A 19,603-nucleotide genomic window follows, 5' to 3' on the forward strand; every position below is an offset into this window, starting at 1 on the left:
TATGATCTCAAACTTTAGTACCGGTTCATGATCTGAATCAGTACCATCTCACCTTGCTATTGGAAAAGACACAAATGAATAAAATGCGCACATTTAAGAGCCAATGTAAGTCATTTCCCAATGGGTTTGATTAATGGTACTTAAATCCAAAGGCTTCACAACTGATTTAAGAAAGATCTGAACTGAACAGTTGCTTTGTTTCTCACTAGCAGACCTGACGAACTTCGTTTCGTCAAAAATTTATTTATTCTCTGGTTAGTTCTAAAGTTTTGCTGAAATTTCTCTCTCTCTCCAGAGCTCTCTTTTCCAGAAAGGAGAGAGGTTTCAAACTAAGGCAGAAACATAACTTCCCTTCCAAAACGTTGAACCTTATATCTAATGATCTCTTCGTTTGGCCTACATAGATTTTTTCACATTGGGAACAACTTATTTTATGAACGCCTGCCTTAATTAACATTTCTACTTTATCCTTCGTTGAACCCAATAGAGACTTGAGTTGGTTGCTTCTACTGGAGAATACTAGATCGATGCCGGATTTACTTAGTCAAGGGCGTAGCTGGTTGGTGATGTGGTTATCGTATGGGACCGAAACTCTTTTTAGCGGCTCATCGATCGGTATCAGCGTTGTAAATCCATTTCGTCGTAGGGTCCTTTCCTTCTTGTTGATGATCGCTCGTATAGTTCTCTCCTGGTATCCGTTGATCTTCGCTGTTTCCAAGATGTGTTGTAGTTCCTTTATTTTTCTTTCTTCGCTCAGGGGTATCGTCTGAATCCTGTGGATCATGTGATGAAATGCTGCCATTTTATGTTGGTACGAATGGTTCGATGTACATGGGATGACTCTCATGGTGTTCGTGGGCTTCCTGTAGATTTCGAGGCTCAATGTTGTATTAGCTTCCCTGATGACCAGTAGATCCAAGAAAGCTAGTTTACCTTATTTTTCCTCCTCGAAAGTAAATTTGTTATCCTTATGCACGTTGTTTATCGCTTCGAAAATCCTGGATAGATCCTTTCAATTGATGATGCTGAAAATGTCGTCAACGTATCTCCACCACTTCTCGGGTAGTATTCCTTGCTCTTGTAGGTTGTTCTCCAGATTCGCCATGAACAGTTCGCACAAAAACGGTGATAGCGGATTTCCCATCGGTGCTCCTTTCGTCTGTTTGCAGTGGTTTCCACGAAATGTGAAGTAGTTCTCCGTCATGCATAGCCTTGCCAGATTTAGGTACATATTCACCTTTCCTCGCCATGTTGTTTCCGTCCTTTGTGTTAGCAGCCAATCCTCTAGAAGATTCAGAGCATCTTTCACTGGAACGCTAGGGAACATGGTTCCGGAGATATTGATTAGAGTACTGGGCTAACCTCCCGGACCGAAAAAAGGCCACTGCCTGATCAAACCGTTAACACGTCTATCAACGTGTCAAACTTCATGATTTTGTAGAACATGCTCGGCGGAATGTGTTCTGAGGGTATTTGGTCCATCTGGTCACATTCCGGAACATCCTGGAAGTTGCCTGGGGGAATTGGCCACTTTTTGTTATCAATGCTGAAACCTGGCTTGCGACTTATCTAACTTCATGTTTTTGCAAAACAAGTCCAAGCTTTCGTGCTGTGCGGTCTGTTTCTCTCTTTGATGAAGGAAGCTCTTAATACTACCTGAAGATATTTTAATTTCAACCGTGCTTCTCTGATCCCGGTACGATTTTTGCTTGGACTCGTGTCTTCGTTTTACGTTGGACCCATTTGCGGAAGTAAGATTCCGACAAGCGGTGGTAATCCAGCAGGGACACCGTTCTGAAAAAAAAAACTTAGAAGCTCACGTCTTCTCGCTCAGCAATGAGCATTAATAAAAACAAGAGGAAGGGTGAATCTTTGAATTCTCCACTTCCTTCTAAGAAACTAGGTTTCAAGACCGTCCTGCCAGAGCGCGGAAAAAAATAGAAGGAAGCTGGAGACTCGAGATATTCCTTCTGACTCTCACATTCAAAATAATTCTTCTCCTATCAAACTGAGAAATAAAATAACCAATAAAGCAATAAAATGACCCAAAGAACAGCCTATTACATAAAGAAGGCAGAATTATGCCAAACGTCCATTATGCCTAACGTACATTATGCCTAACGTCCGTTATGCCTAACGTCCATTATGCCTAACGTACTTATGCCTAACGTCGCGGACCCCGATTTGATTAATGACAAAATTGAGCAAACTGAATCTACCTTTAGTCCAGGTGATTTGATCCATGCGAAAAAGGAAAGGATTCCGCCAATTGTGGTATCTGTTGCGGAGTTTTCTGGCTTTAGGAATGAGATTTTAAGTAACCCTCAGGGGATCAAGGTTTCATTTCAGATTTCCAGGAAGGGTGACTGCCGCGTTTTGCCGGGATCCTTTGACGATCGCAAACCTCTTCTTCAGTATTCAAATGAGAAGCGGCATAAATTCTTCACGTACTACGACAAAACTGAGCGATTGTTCAAAGTCGTCTTGAAAGGTCTCCCCAGTGACGATAAATCACTGGATGAGATTAAAATTGAAATTTCCCAGAGGAGTATTTTTCAAGAATTTTATTTAGTTCACTTTAACAAAAGTCTCACTAGTCCAATTAAGGGATCAGGTTACACGGAGCTTCGAAGACATCCTCAATCAAGATAATGTTCTTGACCCTTCGTTGGGAACTAATTTGGATGAAGTGAGATCTTTTACTAGAAAATTAAGAAATATGAAAGCCCCGGGTGATGATGATATTTTCTACATACTAATCAAAAAACTTCCTGAGAGCTCTTTATTCTTTTTGGTTAATTTATTTAACAAATGTTTTCAATTGGCATACATCCCAGATAAATGGAAAAACGCCATAGTTGTTGCAATTATGAAGCCGGACAAAAATCCAACTAAGGCTTCTAGCCCAATCAGTTTGTTTTCTTCAATGAGCAAACGGTCTGAAAAGATTATTTTAAATAGAATGATGGTTGATATTAATGACAATTCTATTTTTGCTGATGAGCAATTTGTTTTTTTTTTTTCACAAATCGAAATAGGACGCGAAAGGAATCGGAAGCGAAATTTCATCATGCGTCAGTTTTTACTGTTTTTTGCCATTCTCGTACAACCAGGGTTCGGATTTCTCACTCACTCACGCGACAACTGATGACTCCACCATGCATTTTATCCGGATAAATTACAGTGCAATAAACTCCGGCACAAGCGATGGTGCGAAAAATTGTTATCCTTCTTCCCATGTTTCGCGAAAATCTAATGCTGCTTACTTTGCCTCTCCAAGCAGATTGAATCTGACGATGCGCCACGAATCACGATAAGCAAAAGGTTCAATACAGCAGATTTTCACTTTGCTTTCAATCAATTCATGTGGTGACGTGGTTTAGGGGCAATCCAGAAACCACGTGGTCATATTTTTGAAGATTTTCACCCCCCCTCCCCCCCTGTGGCTTATCGTGGTCATTTGGCAGACACCCCCTCCCCCCCCCTATGACCACGTGGTTTTTTTCAAGTACAAAAATTTAAAAAAAACCTTATGTAACTAAAACATATGGTTAATCCGATCAATTTTGAAGATGGACAATTTCAACTGATTCAAAATTAAGCTAAACCCAGCATGGAAATTATAAATTTTCATGAATTCGAAAATTTTGATGTACCCGTGTATCGCTAAGCATCCAAGCAGGTTCATTGAGCCGATGCGATTTCATTTATTACTTTCACAAGCTACAACAGACCTTCCATGAGTCGATGTTCTAAGATACGATATCGACTGAAGTAAAAAATTAGCCTAAAAAAATTAAAAAATTTCCATAACAATCAGGAAATTTCCAATAAAGAAATTATGGTATGGGCATTAAAAAAATATTAAATTTTTTACAAATAATGCATAATTTCCATAAACAATTAGGAATTTTCCACAAAAGAAAAATAAATTAACACTTTTAAAACCAAAAATTGCAAATATGAAAAAAGAATTTTTCATAAAGAAATCAAAATTTTCCACGGAAAAAATACAAACATTCCATAAATAAATCAATATTAAAAATAAATAATTACAAAATTTTCCCCAAAATAATTTTTTTTTAATTGTTTATTGCTAATATTGATTTATTCATGAAAATTTTGTATTTTTTTCGTGGAATATTTTGATTTCTTCATGGAAAATTCTTATTTCATAATTGCAAGTGCTAATTTATTATTGTTTTGTGGAAAATTTCCAACTGTTTATAGAAATTTTGCATTATTTGTAGTAATTCCATATTTATTTAATAATCTTATCCTGATTTCTTTATTGGCAATTTCCTGTTTTATTATGAAAAATCTCTATTTTTCTCTATTAAAGAGATTTTCAATCCAGAGCTGATTCATCTCTCAAAATTTCTAATTCTTCATTGAAATTTTGTTTTGATATCGACTCGTGGAAGCCAATGATGCCATACTAAAAATATTTTCTCGGTCACTCAGATGGTTCTTACGAATAATTTTCCAAGGAACTTCTATTCCACATCTCGAATATGCTTTAGTCAATGGTCCTTTTATAAGCGAGTCATAGAGGAATGAATGTATTATAGACCAATTATTATTTTGGAGTTTGGATCATTTGATTTATCCAATGAATTAACTTATGAATGATGTATGATATAATATCCCAGTAGGTCCATTGGGTTGATATGATAATTTTGGGTACCTTGTCTCTTGGATCTCATGTTAATGGAAATTAGGATCATATGATTATTTCATCGGATTGGGTATATACCGATGATGAGGGCATTGCAAAATATCTACCAGTATCGTGGGCTGAACTTGAGAGCATTTTGGAGTACCTTGAGCATCTCGTATTCCTGAATATTAATCACTGGCTTGACGTTCAGGATGACCCATCTTATCTGAGTGTTCAGAATGATTCAAACATTTCAACTTCATTTGTATGCTCTTAGAATCGAAATCGGAATATCTGAATTTTCAGGGTCAGTCAAATTTTAGCTCCCATATTTTTTCTGTAAAGCCAATATCTAGATGAACAATTTAACTGAAGAAAATGGTGGCCTAGCTCTCTTTTGTGATTTTATAGACAATCTAAAACGCTGGGCATATATGACCCATCCGTCATGAAAGGGTTGAGATTTGTTTTGAAGTTCAATTTCAATTGTTTTAACCTAGATTGTTTTAGGAGTTGGAGTGTTTTTTCTGGAACACTGCCGCTTTTTTTCATATCGCAGGAATCTCCTTAGTTCTAAGACCCTTTTATGAATTTAAAAAGCATTTTATTTAGAATTTCATGTTGATTTTTTAAATGCAAGCTTCTCTATGTCATAACCTTTTTCATACGCACTACTAGAATTTTGTGCATTTAGAACATTTAGGTGCATTATTGAATTTTTCGATCAATTATCCTAATTATTCAATATCATATTTTCAAGAATAATTATTCTGGAGTTGCAAGGGAAACCCTTCGGAATATTGACAAGAAATTCTTCGAAGTCTCCACGGAAAAATCTTAAGAATTTCAACGACATTCTTTTCCGAAATTCTGTGGAAGAGTTCCGAAAACGTTCGGTAGAAATTTTGAAGAACTATACGGCCGTGAATCGCATATTTGTCCCATCTTTGCTAGGCTTCCTATTCATATGGGACAAATAAGCGATTCACGGCAGTATAAGAATCCGTAGAAGGATTCGAAATGCATATTTGCGATGAAAATTCCAATAAACATCAAATTCCGAAGAATTTCCAATATAAATTAGAATAAAAATCCAGCTCACTTTTTTTTACAGAATCTTTAAAGCATTTCTTCAAAATCCTGGGCACCTTTAATGAATCTTCAAAGGAAATTCTTCTAAATTAACAAAGGATTTTTTTTTCGTTTTTCAAAAGAAATTCTTAGACCTGGTTTTTCGCAACACACAACCTGGCTTTTTGTTTATTTTTTTTATGTAAATAGGATCTAAAGCTAAGATGGTAAAATAACGCAGATATGCATCGGCGTTACGACTGACGCTGCGTTACCGGTTTTCTCGATGTACACCTGCGTCTTTTCAACGCTGAGTTGAAAAGACTCTACGTGGGCATCGGCCCTAAGATGCGCTTTGCGTTTATTGATTAAATCATTAAATTTTAATGATTTGTATTTTTTACACCGCTATTAACATTCACCAAAAGTTTTTCGTGTAATAAAACCACGTGGTTCGAGAGCAACACCCCCCTCCCCCCATGTGGCTTATCGTGGTCATTTTCCAAACCCCCCCTCCCCCCATATATGACCACGTGGTTTCTGGACGGCCCCTTAGTGGGCGCTCTGAACATTTTAAAATTGTTTTGGGTTCGAATCCCGTTGCGGTCCTAATTTTTTGTAAATATGCTTGTCAAATTTAGCTGATGAGGCGACGAGAAGGAAAATTTGTGGATTAAAATTAAATTATCCGGCGATCCGGCGCTCACGAATTTATCACCCGCCATTCTATCCGGATAAAAATGTTGTGTGAGAATACTTCATCACAGGGGGAATCACACTCCGCTAAATGGATTAATCGCAGGTTTTTATTCATATGAGTGAGAATTCCGAAGCTTGCGTACAACAAAGTTGTACCGAAAGGCTATCATTTCACTCTAAAATCGAACCCACCCATGATGTTATTTACCAATTGACTCAGCTCGTCGAACTGAACAAATGTCTGTCTGTCCGTGTGTATGTGTGTGTGTGTGTGCACACGAAAACGGAAAAAACATTAGCCACTTTTTCATATAGTAATTCTTAATTGATTTTCTCGCAACAAGTTGCATTCGACAGGAGGGAATAGAACCAGTGCAGTGACCGTGGTCGAAACAAATGTGCAGTGTAATAAAACTATATATGGTCGAGGTTCAGCCAAATCACACCAAGCGCCAACGAAAAATTACCCATTTTTCTGTTCAAATTTTCGTATAGCAGATTTAATTGGTCGCAAATCGTATCGGATATCCCTCAACCACATAACTGAGGATATCCTACTGCAAACGTACGCCTAAATTGATATGAAACTGTTTTCGTTGTCGTTGTACTAACAAAATATCACAAGTCAGTCGAAAAGCCGCTTGGTGCGGTTTGGCTGAACCCCGACCATATAAAAGTGTTACAAATGCTGATGACGTGGGCATGTTCGTACATGCAAAGGCTGATCGGTTAATATCAAGGGCAATGCCCTTGCTAATACTGGGATCAAGCCAATTTGAATGCTCAAACATGTTCAGCGGCAGAATAACTAGAAAAGAGGTAAGGCTTTAATAATCTGTAAAAATATTCAAACACGCACCCACACACATTCACATATATCCACATATACATATACACAAATACGCACATACAAACATATACTGATGGACATAGTATTCGTCATGTTTTCATAGTTATCTATATGAAAACATAACGAATGTTCTTGTCTATCGGTGTGCAACACACATACACACATACTCATATACATAAACACGCACACAATTTGTATTATATTTATATTAGGTATTTGGAAGCGTTTGGTACGGGAGGTCCACGCTTTCTTCCTTTCCCTTCGCTTCCAAGCTATTGAGTGGCTTTAGGTATTCCTGAGGTCGCTCAATATCTAGGAGTCTTCTCTGCGGTACAAACTGCGTAGTTGGCCTGGCCGTATGAAAAGAAAAATTACAGAATTCAGAATTCGTCATTTTCCTGGATTCTTTCAAGCATTGGCTACGCAAGTATGAGATTAGATTAGATTAGACAAGTTGCATTCGACAGGGGACAAAGCCTTGTTGATCACTATTGAATTTGATAAAGATCGACCATTGCGTTTAAAAGTGATTAAGAAAATGAAATCGAACTACACAAGCGCCATATAAGGTTGGTGTCTTGGCTAAATGCGAGAAAGGCAGTATCCCCACTCGGTGAATTAAGTTGGGTTTTTTGAAGAAAATTCAAGAGAATTCAAATTCCGTTTCAAAAAATATCGGAATTCAACTTCAAGTACGTGCTGCAAGATGATACAAACGGTTTCGGTGACGAAATGGTGGAATTTTGATGGATGCAGTTTTCCTACTGACCAATCAGCAGAACCTGGGAGGGAGATCCAGATACTACACACGAAATAACAATAAAATTAAACGTCATGACGCAAGAAAATTATCGATGAGCAAAATATATCAAAGCAAGCGTCACACGGACTGACCAATTTTTGTTTTGCGTGTCATCGATGTTTTCGTTGATTTCATTGAAGCCGGTGCGTGACTTTCTTAAGTTTCATATATCGTTCCGAGTGCGGGAATTTGAAATATGAAGCGTCTCGTGAAACTCTCTCTCCCGGAGTATTGAATTAAGAAGTGTTCGGAACATAGTCGTTTTTCGCTTCCCTATGGAGGGAATCACAAAATGCGGCGGATTAAATTCAGTATAAATAAAATACGAGTCTTTTGTCAGCATCTATCTCGACTCATTCAAGTCATTTATATAAAATTTCATAATTTTGTCGATATTTTTTCACACTAATTTCTTCTTAATAATGATATAAATTTCTATGAATCGTTATCTAAATTCTCGTAAAGTATGATATCAATGCAATGATATATTTTGGCAAATAATTTCATAAATTATTACCACTACACCACAGACAAACAGACATAACACTCATAAAATTTTCATCGTATACTGATTTACTGGCCAATTCAAATAATCAGTAGTTGGCCAATTTATCATTCGTGGCATTCGGATTTGCTCGAGTTTTACGTTTGCTCACTATCGCCATCTGGTTCGTGATTTGCCCAACTTAGTGAAAACAACAGATGTCGTTAGTATTTGTACGACGATGGATTTAATGAGCAAATGTACAAAGTGTTATGTCTGTTTGTCTGTGACTACACCTTTATCCCTTTTTGTTCATCGAATCATCGGTATTTTGGCGTTTGTTTATCTCCGTTATCTTGTTTATATTTTTGAGATAAAAATGTATTGAATGAAACGACATTAACTTTTTGATTATGAAGGGATAGCCTTGTCGTCATGAAGAACCATTTCACAAGGACATTGCCGGTAATTGATTTTTTGGGGTAAGGAAAATAATTCTTCTACATATTGATTATATTTGAATGAAAATTATATGGGATAGAATGTTAATGCAATTTAGCTATTACCAACCAAAACTGCATTGTGGTCTAATGATTAAGATCTCTGAGCAAAGGTTCTACAGTATTCTTTTTTCCAGGTTCAATAAACGATTCAGCAAATAAATAAATAAATAAAAATCTGCATATCGATGTTCCTCTGAAGAACCTAAAATTAAAGTTCATATCAAAAATTCTGACATATCGATAAAGTATAACGGTGAAAAATCATATTGCTTTAACCGTTTTAACGGTATCATTTTTTTTGTTCAACAACTGTCGTTTTAAATATAGATTGATAATGTTCAATATAATTTTCTGCTTTTTGTAGTTTTCAAGCAAATGATCAGTATCGATACTCCCCATTTATTGAACATTTTCAGCTAGGTCTGCGGTGACGTTTCATGACAACTAAAGTTAGGTCTGCACTGACATTCATATTTTTTTAATCTGAATCTCCCTCCCAGAGCAGAACCAATACTGCCCATGATCGCATATTTGTAACACTCACATTTTTGTTCATTTTGTAGAAAGCCTGTGAATCATTAATAAAGCTCAATTTACTGCATCCAATCACACAACAGTAAAATAGGCTTTACTATCTTGCTTATCTGTGGTAAGCTGGGCGTGATTGAGTTTGTGAGGAGGATTGACAAATGATTTATAAAATCAACCAAAATGCAAATGTTACAAATATGCGATCATGGGCAGAATACTGGTGTCAACATGACGACGGCGATAATAAACGCGGCTGCCTTACCTCCGTATAGAATGCTGTCTCGCAGAAGGGAGCGGGCCATTTGGCATAAAGTCATTTGGCATAACGCCATTTGGCATAAGGTCATTTGGCATAACGGTCATTTGGCATAATTGTTACCAGCGTCAAAAGTAAGGGTCTTTTGGCATAACGGACATTTGGCATAACTTTTCTTTGCGTTCGCTGAATGGTGACTAAGTGGTGCGGGAAATACCCCGGAATAGTAAATATAACACCCGTCGATAACAATATTAAAAAGACATTATCCCCTCGTGGAAAGAATGCATTTGCAATGCAATGTAAAAGTAGACGCATGCCCGGATTAGAGCAATGGTGGATATGATACCTTCTTTGAAAGTAGGCGTTTGGCCGTATTATGGCAATGAAGGATGTGATCCCTTCTTTAAAAGTAGGCGCTTGCCCGGATTAAGGTCATGGTCGATGCGATCCTTTCTTTAAAAGAAAGCGCTTGCATGGATTGTGTCAATTGAGGATGTGATCCCTTTTTTCAAGGTAGGCGCTTGCCTGGCTGGATTATGACAATGGTGGATGTGATTCCTTCTATAAAAGAAGGCGCATGCCCAGATTGAGACAATGGTGGATGTGATAACTTCTTTAAAAGAAGGCACATGCTCGGATTAAGGCCATGGTAGATGCGATCTCTTCTTTAAAAGTAAACGCTAGCATGGATTATGGCAATGGAGGATGTGATCCCTTCTTTAAAAGTAGGCGCTTGCCTGGCTGCATTATGACAATGGTGGATGTGATCCCTTCTTTGAAAATAGGCGCTTGCACGGATTATGGCAATGGTTTGATTCGTTCTTTAAAAGTAGGCGCTTGCCCGGATTGAAGCAATGGCCCTTCTTTAAAAGTTGGTGTGTGGCCTGAATTGTGGCAATGTTAAATGTGATCCCTTCTTTAAAAGTAGGCCCTGTCTGGATTATGACAAATGGTGAATGTGACTCCTTCTTTATAAGTAGGCGCTTGCCGGGAATAAATCAATGGTAGATGTGATCTCTTACCCGAGTAGCACAATTCAGATTGATTTGGTTGCAGTAACTCATATGTGACATGATTGGTTTTAGTAACTCGTCAACGACAAGTGTATTGCTTGAGTTTTTATAGTTAGGAAATACCCCGGAATAGTAAATATAACACCCGTCGATAACAATATTAAAAAGACATTATCCCCTCGTGGAAAGAATGCATTTGCAATGCAATGTAAAAGTAGACGCATGCCCGGATTAAGGGCCCTCCTTAGCCGTGCGGTAAGACGCGCAGCTACAAAGCAAGACCATGCTGAGGGTGGCTGGGTTCGATTCCCGGTGCCGGTCTAGGCAATTTTCGGATTGGAAATTGTCTCGACTTCCCTGGGCATAAAAGTATCATCGTGCTAGCCTCATGATATACGAATGCAAAAATGGTAACCTGGCTAAGAAACCTCGCAGTTAAAAACTGTGGAAGTGCTTAATGAACATTAAGCTGCGAGGCGGCTCTGTCCCAGTGTGGGGATGTAATGCCAAGAAGAAGAAGAAGAAGAATGCCCGGATTAAGGCAATGGTGGATTTGATTCGGTCTTACGGCGCATGCCCGGATTGAAGCAATGGTGGATATAATCCCTACTTTAAAAGTAGGCATGTGGCCGGAATAAGTCAATGATGGATGTGAACCCTCCCTTGGAAGCAATTCTGTCGTTTTGTTATTTCATTCTTCCGGAAAATGTCTACCATCAGTCTAAATTTATCAGAAAACAGCCTCGACCTACTTTATCTACGATAAACATTACATGAAATATCCCTTTCGCTTTCACAGTTCAAAATTATGCCAAATGACCCACTCTTTTCTTGCAGTTCTAAATTATGCCAAATGTCCTTTATGCCAAATGACCATTATGCCAAATGGCCTTTATGCCAAATGACCTTATGCCAAATGGCGTTATGCCAAATGACTTTATGCCAAATGAACCAGACCCCTCGCAGAAGTACCATCCCTTCGTTGATGCCATTTGTCACTCAGCAATCCGACGTCCGGTTGTAACTTGGGTTTTCACATCGCGCATCTTTCAAGAAATTGCCGAGAGTTTTGATTGTTTTGACCTGAATGGTAAGTCAATCTTAGTGAGAAGTAAGTACCTTCATGGATTGAGGACAGGTGAGTACAATTTTACTTCGTTTTATTTTAATATCACAAATTGAAGCTTTTTTAAGATTTAAATTTGCCATCTTACTTGAACTACAAAACAATGTAAGGAGGCAAAACTAATTACTTAGAGTGTAGCGGCGGAAAAGAGTTATAGTATATTTCTTAACAAATTCACAAAAATATATTTGCACACACCAGTGCTTCAGAAGAATCTATGTTTTTTTTATTTGATCATCAAAAAAATCTTATCACCTTCACCTTCCTCTAAATAAAAAGTTGACCGTTTCCTTGGATAAGAACTGTAATAGAATGTGCGTTAGCTCGAAACTGTATCTAGTATTGCCAACAAAAAAATCTGTCGAGCCTGTTAGACTATACATTTTCCGATAGGACAAAATTGGCAAATTTATTTAGTTAATTTAATTTTTTTCTGAAGATTTTCCATATCCTGATCCATTGTACTCTGTAATGTCAAGTGATATTTTATCTTAAACCAAAAATTTCCTACCAAAAGAACATATATTCCAAATATCTAGTAAAAAGCACGCCAATATTTTTCCACCGGTGATTAAAAATTATAATTTTCAAAAAGTAATAATTCAAAATATGCTTATTATTTTCCTACTAACATGTTTACAGAACATTATTATTATTTTCTCAGATTAAGGCCGGATTGGTTACAAACTAGCGATACCCAGCATGATATTATTTCAGTGAACAATTTGTATATAAAATGTATCTATCTATCCATTTATGTGAATGTAGATCTGTATTAAGCTTCAGAATTGAACATTTACTAAAATTAAATTTACTTCATTCCTATAGAATCATCAAGTTTTCAGATTATTTTCCTTTTAACAAAATTATTATATTTTCAGCAATATTACGATGTATGAGGAATTCATCGTTATCTATATAATAAAAATGAGCTAAGATTTCCTTTCTGACGATTTAACTCGCGAACCAAATATAGCAATACACTCATGAGAAGTCCTATAGCAGCAAGCATGACTCAAGCCATGATGGTGGATAACTTCATACATATATTATATACATAATGCTTCTTTTCATGTATTTATTTAATTTTAGTTATAAAACATATGCTATATTATATCCTGTAAACATATGTATAATTATTTTTTCAAATGATTAACGGGATATTTTTTCCAATTCAGACCTAAAGTCCAGTTATACCGGTGCTCTTCAGCCAAAAAAACAACGTATTATGCTTACAAGAAGGAGTTATTAATAACCAAAATAACGATGAAATTGATGTTTCAGATTAAATTATTGCAGTGAAAACATTTCCACAAACATTGCCTAAATTTCGTTTAATTTTCCTTATAACATTACCTATTCCCTTAACTGCCCATGATCGCATATTTGTAACATTTGCATTTTTGTCGATTTTGAGGTAAGCTCATGAATCATCTCCATATTGCTAGTTCTTCCAGCTGACCAGGCGAAATAAGAAAGTTTGTTCCAAAAAACTTGAAAAAACTACCAAGTTGTTTTGTAACATTAAACAAAGTGATCGCATAACCATAACACCAGAAAACTTTATTGCCAGTACGCCATTCGCTGTGTGCAAAAAATTTCGACATTTGTCTGCATTCAAAAACCAAGTAATGAAAATGTTTCTACTGAAGATTCCAACTGGATAAAGTGTTTGTGCAATTTAAGGGAATTTTTAGAAAATCAGTGCGAGTTGGCTCTTGTTTCGGACGGCGGGACGATCGCGCGATTTGCCGAAATTTTGTGTTTTGCATTGCGCGGCCGGTAATAAAGTTAATTAGTGCAGTGCGTGTTGGCTCTTGTTTCGGACGGCGGAACGATCGCGCGGTTTGCCGAAATTTTGTGTTTTGCATTGCGCGGCCGGTAATAAAGTTAATTAGTGCAGTGCGAGTTGGCTCTTGTTTCGGACGGCGGAACGATCGCGCGATTTGCCGAAATTTTGAGTTTTGCATTGCGCGGCCGGTAATAAAGTTAATTAGTGCAGTGCGAGTTGGCTCTTGTTTCGGACGGCGGAACGATCGCGCGGTTTGCCGAAATTTTGTGTTTTGCATTGCGCGACCGGTAATAAAGTTAATTAGTTCAGTGCGAGTTGGCTCTTGTTTCGGACGGCAGAACGATCACGCGATTTGCCGAAATTTTGTGTTTTGCATTGCGCGGTCGGTAATAAAGTTAATTAGTGCAGTGCGAGTTGGCTCTTGTTTCGGACGGCGGAACGATCGCGCGATTTGCCGAAATTTTGTGTTTTGTTTTGTTTTTCCTTAGGACGGTTCGTAAGTAAATTGATGAATATATTTTATTATTTTTACAGCATATACTGTTATTGACAAACGCTCTATATTGTCGAATAGAGCTCCCTATTATTCACCTTTCCCACTAACACAAATTTTCCTTCCCGAGACATCTATGAAGGTAGTATGGGTTCCCTGCATCTTCACTAGTAGATGTTGAACTAACATTCCTTCCCTTCCTTCCGTGATTGTAAGGACGTGGCCAGGTATACAACTGCTACTGTATAGGAAAGGTACTAATCCCAAGTACCAATTTGCGACAATATACAGTAGATTGCTCAATTGAGCATTGTATAGCCACCCACGATTTGTACAATCACATATGCTATGCTATGCTATGCTTTAAGGGAATTTTTAGAAAATCATTGAGATTTCCATACTTTTGCATATCACAAACTTCATTGTTCTATTTCTCCCATGCCTACTTTTGTCGATTGTTACAAATATGCGATCATAGGCAGTTAATATCCCTGACAATATAACTGATTTTACTGTAAATATATGAGATGGGATTGGGAGGGTGCATCAGGGCATCAATGAAGTTACAACTGAACAATGAAGTGGTAGCCAATCGTCAAGGAAGGAAAGTAGTAGTCGTTCGCGTCTATTACTTATATCTCCAACAGTTATTAACCAGTTGACGCGCCCTTCTTCAATCAAACCATCCCGTGGAAAGCTTGACAAGTATCGCAAATTTCATTATTCTTTTTGTTTGATCATTCTGCTTGAAGGAGATTCTCATTTTCCCATCGGTTTCGTGTAAGTGTCTCTGCTTACAGATCCACAACCCCCCTTTTTGACCCTTCATACAGTCTGTTGAATCCAGAATGATATTGAACTTTAACCTTACTGTTAAGCTGAACCGGTGGAACCGCATGCAGAGCAAGACTGAAGCCAGGATGGTGGCTAACTACATACATACATGCATACATACATGAGCAATTTCATCAAATCTTAAGGATATTCGAACGGAGTTGCTCTTCTTGATATTGAGAAAGCATTTGACAGTGTTTAGAATGAAGAATTGATTATAAAATTGATGAATTTTAATTTTCCTCTGTACATTATTAAACTGATCCAAAATTATTTATCAGATCGCTTACTGTAGGTAAACTATTAGAATTTCAGATCTGATAGATTACCTGTAAGAAATGGGGTTCGCCAAGACAGCATACTGGGGTCCACATTTTATAACATATCTACTTCTGACTCATCTGATTTACCACCAGGGTGTAAAAATCTTTGTTTGCAGATAACACTGACCTTTCCGCCAAAGGGCAAAGCCTTCGTGTCATTTGTAGTAGATTGCAAAAAAGTTTGGATATTTTCTCCACTTACTTGCAAAAATGGAGAATTTTCCCGAATGCTTCCAAAACTCAGCTTATAATTTTCCCACATAAGCCGAGGGCTTCTTATTTGAAACCTTCTAGCAGACATATTGTCACTTTGAATGGGGTTCCAATTAATTGGTCTAGCAAAGCTCAATGTTTAGGACTTCTACTAGATCAAAAATTAACTTTTAAAAATCACATTGAAGGCCTTCAAGCCAAATGTAACAAATATATTAAGGCTGTGAATCATTCCAGCGATTCGTTAAACTTTTAGTTAAACAGTTAGGGCAGAAAGACAGTTGTCAAATACAGAAAATTATTTTCCAAGGCCATCGTGAAGAAATTTGAACCGCTGCTCGAAAATCTATATCAACGATTGCTTTAATTTATCGACGTCAAAATGGGACGAATGCTTTAGTAACTTTCTAGACGCGATGATGTTACCGTGCACCGGGTTTGGATGATTTATCAAGTTTCAGTATTGAAATTTTGATGTCCACTTTTACGCACTTCCTTGCCATCCAGAAAATATCTATAGGATAAATCGTTTATGAAGGATGCAAATCAAAAGTTTTCATCGGGTCTCAGACGGAATTTGGTGAGATCAAACCAATGTTGTTGTATATTATTTTTTGTTCTCTATTGAAATTGTATCGGTGGATAGCACTCATCCATATATTTAATCGTACATTCACTATTATACTATTATCCATTACTATTATACTATTATCCATCATATAATTCAAAATAACTCAAACATTTAAATATATGTTTGCCATTCTTTTTTCTCTCCTTCATCTGTGAAAGCTGTTTCGGTTCCGAGCGCTTTCTTAAGCAGATGATAGGACTATTAAAAAAAAACACTTGTAAGGACGTGGCCAGGTGTGTGGAGAAAATCGGGTCCGCTTAATTGTAGATTGTGGCAGATTCACAATGACCGTGCATATGCTTATCTCTGCAACTCCATCTACGATTTGTGCAAGGGTTCCATGCTATGCTTTCGTGGTTAATTTTTTACCCCGAGGCCGACCTATTTGAGTTTTGACAGATTGATAGTTATTTGGAACAAAATAGATTTGGCGCCAATTTTCTAGCGAACAAAGTTTAACTATCGAACTGTCAAATCTAAGCATGCTCCGGAGCAGGGTTATTTTTAACCACAGAGAAATAAACCATCGAACTGTCAAATTTTAACTAAAAGTTAAACGAATCGCTGGAATGGTTCACAGCCTAAGTGTAGACACTTAAGGTCACTCCTGACGGAATCCAAGTTTCAAAGTGCTCGCGTTTTCGGGGGCACACCACTCGATACGGAAGCAACGCATAACTGTCATTTTTATTTTTTCACGCATGCTGCGAGGGAGCAAAACTAAATCAACAAAAATGACAGTTGTGCGTTGCTTCCGTATCAAGTGGTGTGCCCCCGAAAACGCGAGCACTTTGAATCTTGGATTCCGTCAGGAGTGACCTTAAGTGTCTGTATCCACTTTGTCTTAAGAACAAACTTTTGATTTACAAACATTTTTTTAGACCAGCCATGTTGTATGCTGCGGCAATACCAGAAAGAAGGCACTTCAGAGGATTCAAAATAAAATTTTGAAAATGGTTCTGAAGTTGCCTCCGTGGTATAGTACCAATGAACTTCATAGAATTTTTAATATTGAGACATTGTAATAAATGTCCAATAAAATAATCTCCAATTTTAGACAAACATCGTTGTAATCTTCTATAGCAACGATTTTCTCCTTTACCCTTAATATAAGTTAGGTTAAGTTTAGTTTTAGTTTAAAACATTGTAATTCCTACATGGTTCAATTCAACCAGAGTAAAAATCCTAACTGCCAGAGGCAATTTAAATGTATTAATAATAACTAAAAATGTAATTTAGCAAATAAGGATGATAGTGTTAAGAAAACACGGAACACCTAGTCTAAGAGATGAATTCATGTGTTCGATAATTAGCAAAAAAGTTAGTATAAAAAAAGCTTTTGATTGCAGTACTCAAATTAATTCATGAAAAAAAATGTTGCTCGGGTCCTTTTGAAAAGTTAAGCGAGAATTATCGTCTTAGTTTTTAGTTTGATTCATTATTCTCAGAGTAACTTGCGAACGAACGAAATCATATTGAAAAGTAACCAACTAGGTTCCGTTCCCCGTCGAATGCAACTTATCTATGGAAACCCAAAAAAGCATAAGTTTCTACGTCATGCTACATTTGCAAGTTTACGCCTCCATTTCTAAAATTGATACGTGCTGAATGTTTACTGTACGTCGTGCCACTCATCTGGAACCGGCTGGCTGCTTCTGAAAGCAAAATCAATGGCAAACGCTTTTAGATCGCCCGGTAGTGAGTTTGCGTTTATCTAGGTATAAGAATTAGAAGCGGATATCGTCGAGAGGCAGAATGATGCAAGTTCCACCGGTCCACCGCGTGAAGGTCAAAAACTCTTAGATTCTCAACCAAACCCTTGGCTAATTCATCTGAACGGGGAATAATGGTTGAGCATCCTAATTGCAGCCAGCTTGGCGTGTAAAATGAGGAAATAAGCAGATATTTTATTGCACTGTGATGTTCGTTCTTTTTTGTAATGTTTATTTTTTTCTTTCCCTCGCATACTGTCTGTTAAATCAAATGAAACTATGAAATTTAAGCGTTTTTATTCAGGTTGTTATTTTATTATCGAAGTTTCTTACGGTCTATAGTGTAATGCAGCTATTTTGATCGATTGTACCAAACGATCATAAGCAATAAATAGTAAATTAACTACTATTTCCTTCAATATGGAAGAAATCTATGAAAAAAGATCTTAGTTATAGGATGATTTGAAAAAAAAAATACGATCTCATTAATTGTTATTCAAAATCTTTCACTTGATGTAATCTTTCTAACAATATGCTTTCGATACAATCACTCACAGCTTTCATACTCGCACATTCGTCATCCTTCTGTAACTTAATTTCGATAAATAAATACACCTTGGCTGCGCGTAACAGAGAAAACAGCAGTTACCAAAAATCATATGGACTACTGCACCTAATACAATTCAAACGAAACTGAACGAGACTAACCACCGAAACACGGTAGGTAACATATGAATAAAAATGCGTCAATTAAGAGACTCCGAAGATTTCCGGATCGTTTATGGTCTAATGGATGTTGTCATTTTCGCCGTAATCGGCGTAAGTTAGTTGCTATGTTTTGGATGTTCCGCTGCCGACGATGACGACGTCCGCTCTTCACACCGCCTCATCCACAAGGGGTTCGCCGTTACGCAGTAGTTATGTTTTGGGTCCCTTCTCCACCATCTAAAGTTCACGATTTCCAGTTCCTAAACCATGTTCATCTGCCCATTCGTCTGGCTCGGCGGCGTCATAAGTGGAGTCATTTTCGAGTGCATGTACTCTTGCTTCGTGTCGCATCGCATCTCGCACGCTTCGAGGAGTTGCACGAATCTGTATCCGGAGTAGAAGAAAAGTAGAAGAATAATAATAAATCAAAAACCGGAAAGCACAACCTGGTAGCTGAAATATGTCGAATCGAAAGTGAAATTGATTTTCGCTTTCCGCTGAAAGTGAAATTTACTGTTCATGCAACATCAATAAGTGAGATAATCAGCATGTTGCTAATTCTTGGTATGAAAATTTGTTCGGTCGTCTCATCTCTAGGGAGATGTGCATAGCAGGAGTAAGGTGAGATATTTTTATTCAAACTTGTTGGTGGGTCTTCAATTAACCATGTGAGATGTGTGTCTTCACACATTACCCATTGGAGTAAGATTGCCAATCCGCAGACAGACGGAAAGTTCGATCGGCGGACTGGTCTAGGTTCGTCGTATAACTCAACTACCTAGAAAGGTTTTAAATAGGGAACTCGAAAAGTGAGTAATGCCCTAGAAAAAAATAATCTCAACTATAAGATAATAAGAGCTACAAAAAATCATACTGTTCAATTCTAGTTCCAATAGCAT

The 19,603-nt window shown here is 37.4% G+C and overlaps 1 protein-coding gene across 1 annotated transcript in view; it reads right to left on the minus strand.

Moving 5' to 3' along the window:
• Nucleotides 1–18,281: 18,281 nt before the first annotated feature.
• The window catches only part of LOC134215498 (uncharacterized), a 43,139-nt gene continuing 41,817 nt past the window's right edge, over nucleotides 18,282–19,603 (minus strand). The window contains exon 4 of the mRNA XM_062694681.1: nucleotides 18,282–19,088. Coding sequence (XP_062550665.1) covers nucleotide 19,088 — 1 coding nt within the window. The 3' untranslated portion in view covers nucleotides 18,282–19,087. The remainder of the gene's footprint in view (nucleotides 19,089–19,603) is intronic.

The sequence above is a fragment of the Armigeres subalbatus genome, chromosome 2, assembly GCF_024139115.2.
Source record: "Armigeres subalbatus isolate Guangzhou_Male chromosome 2, GZ_Asu_2, whole genome shotgun sequence".
Lineage (NCBI taxonomy): Eukaryota > Metazoa > Arthropoda > Insecta > Diptera > Culicidae > Armigeres > Armigeres subalbatus.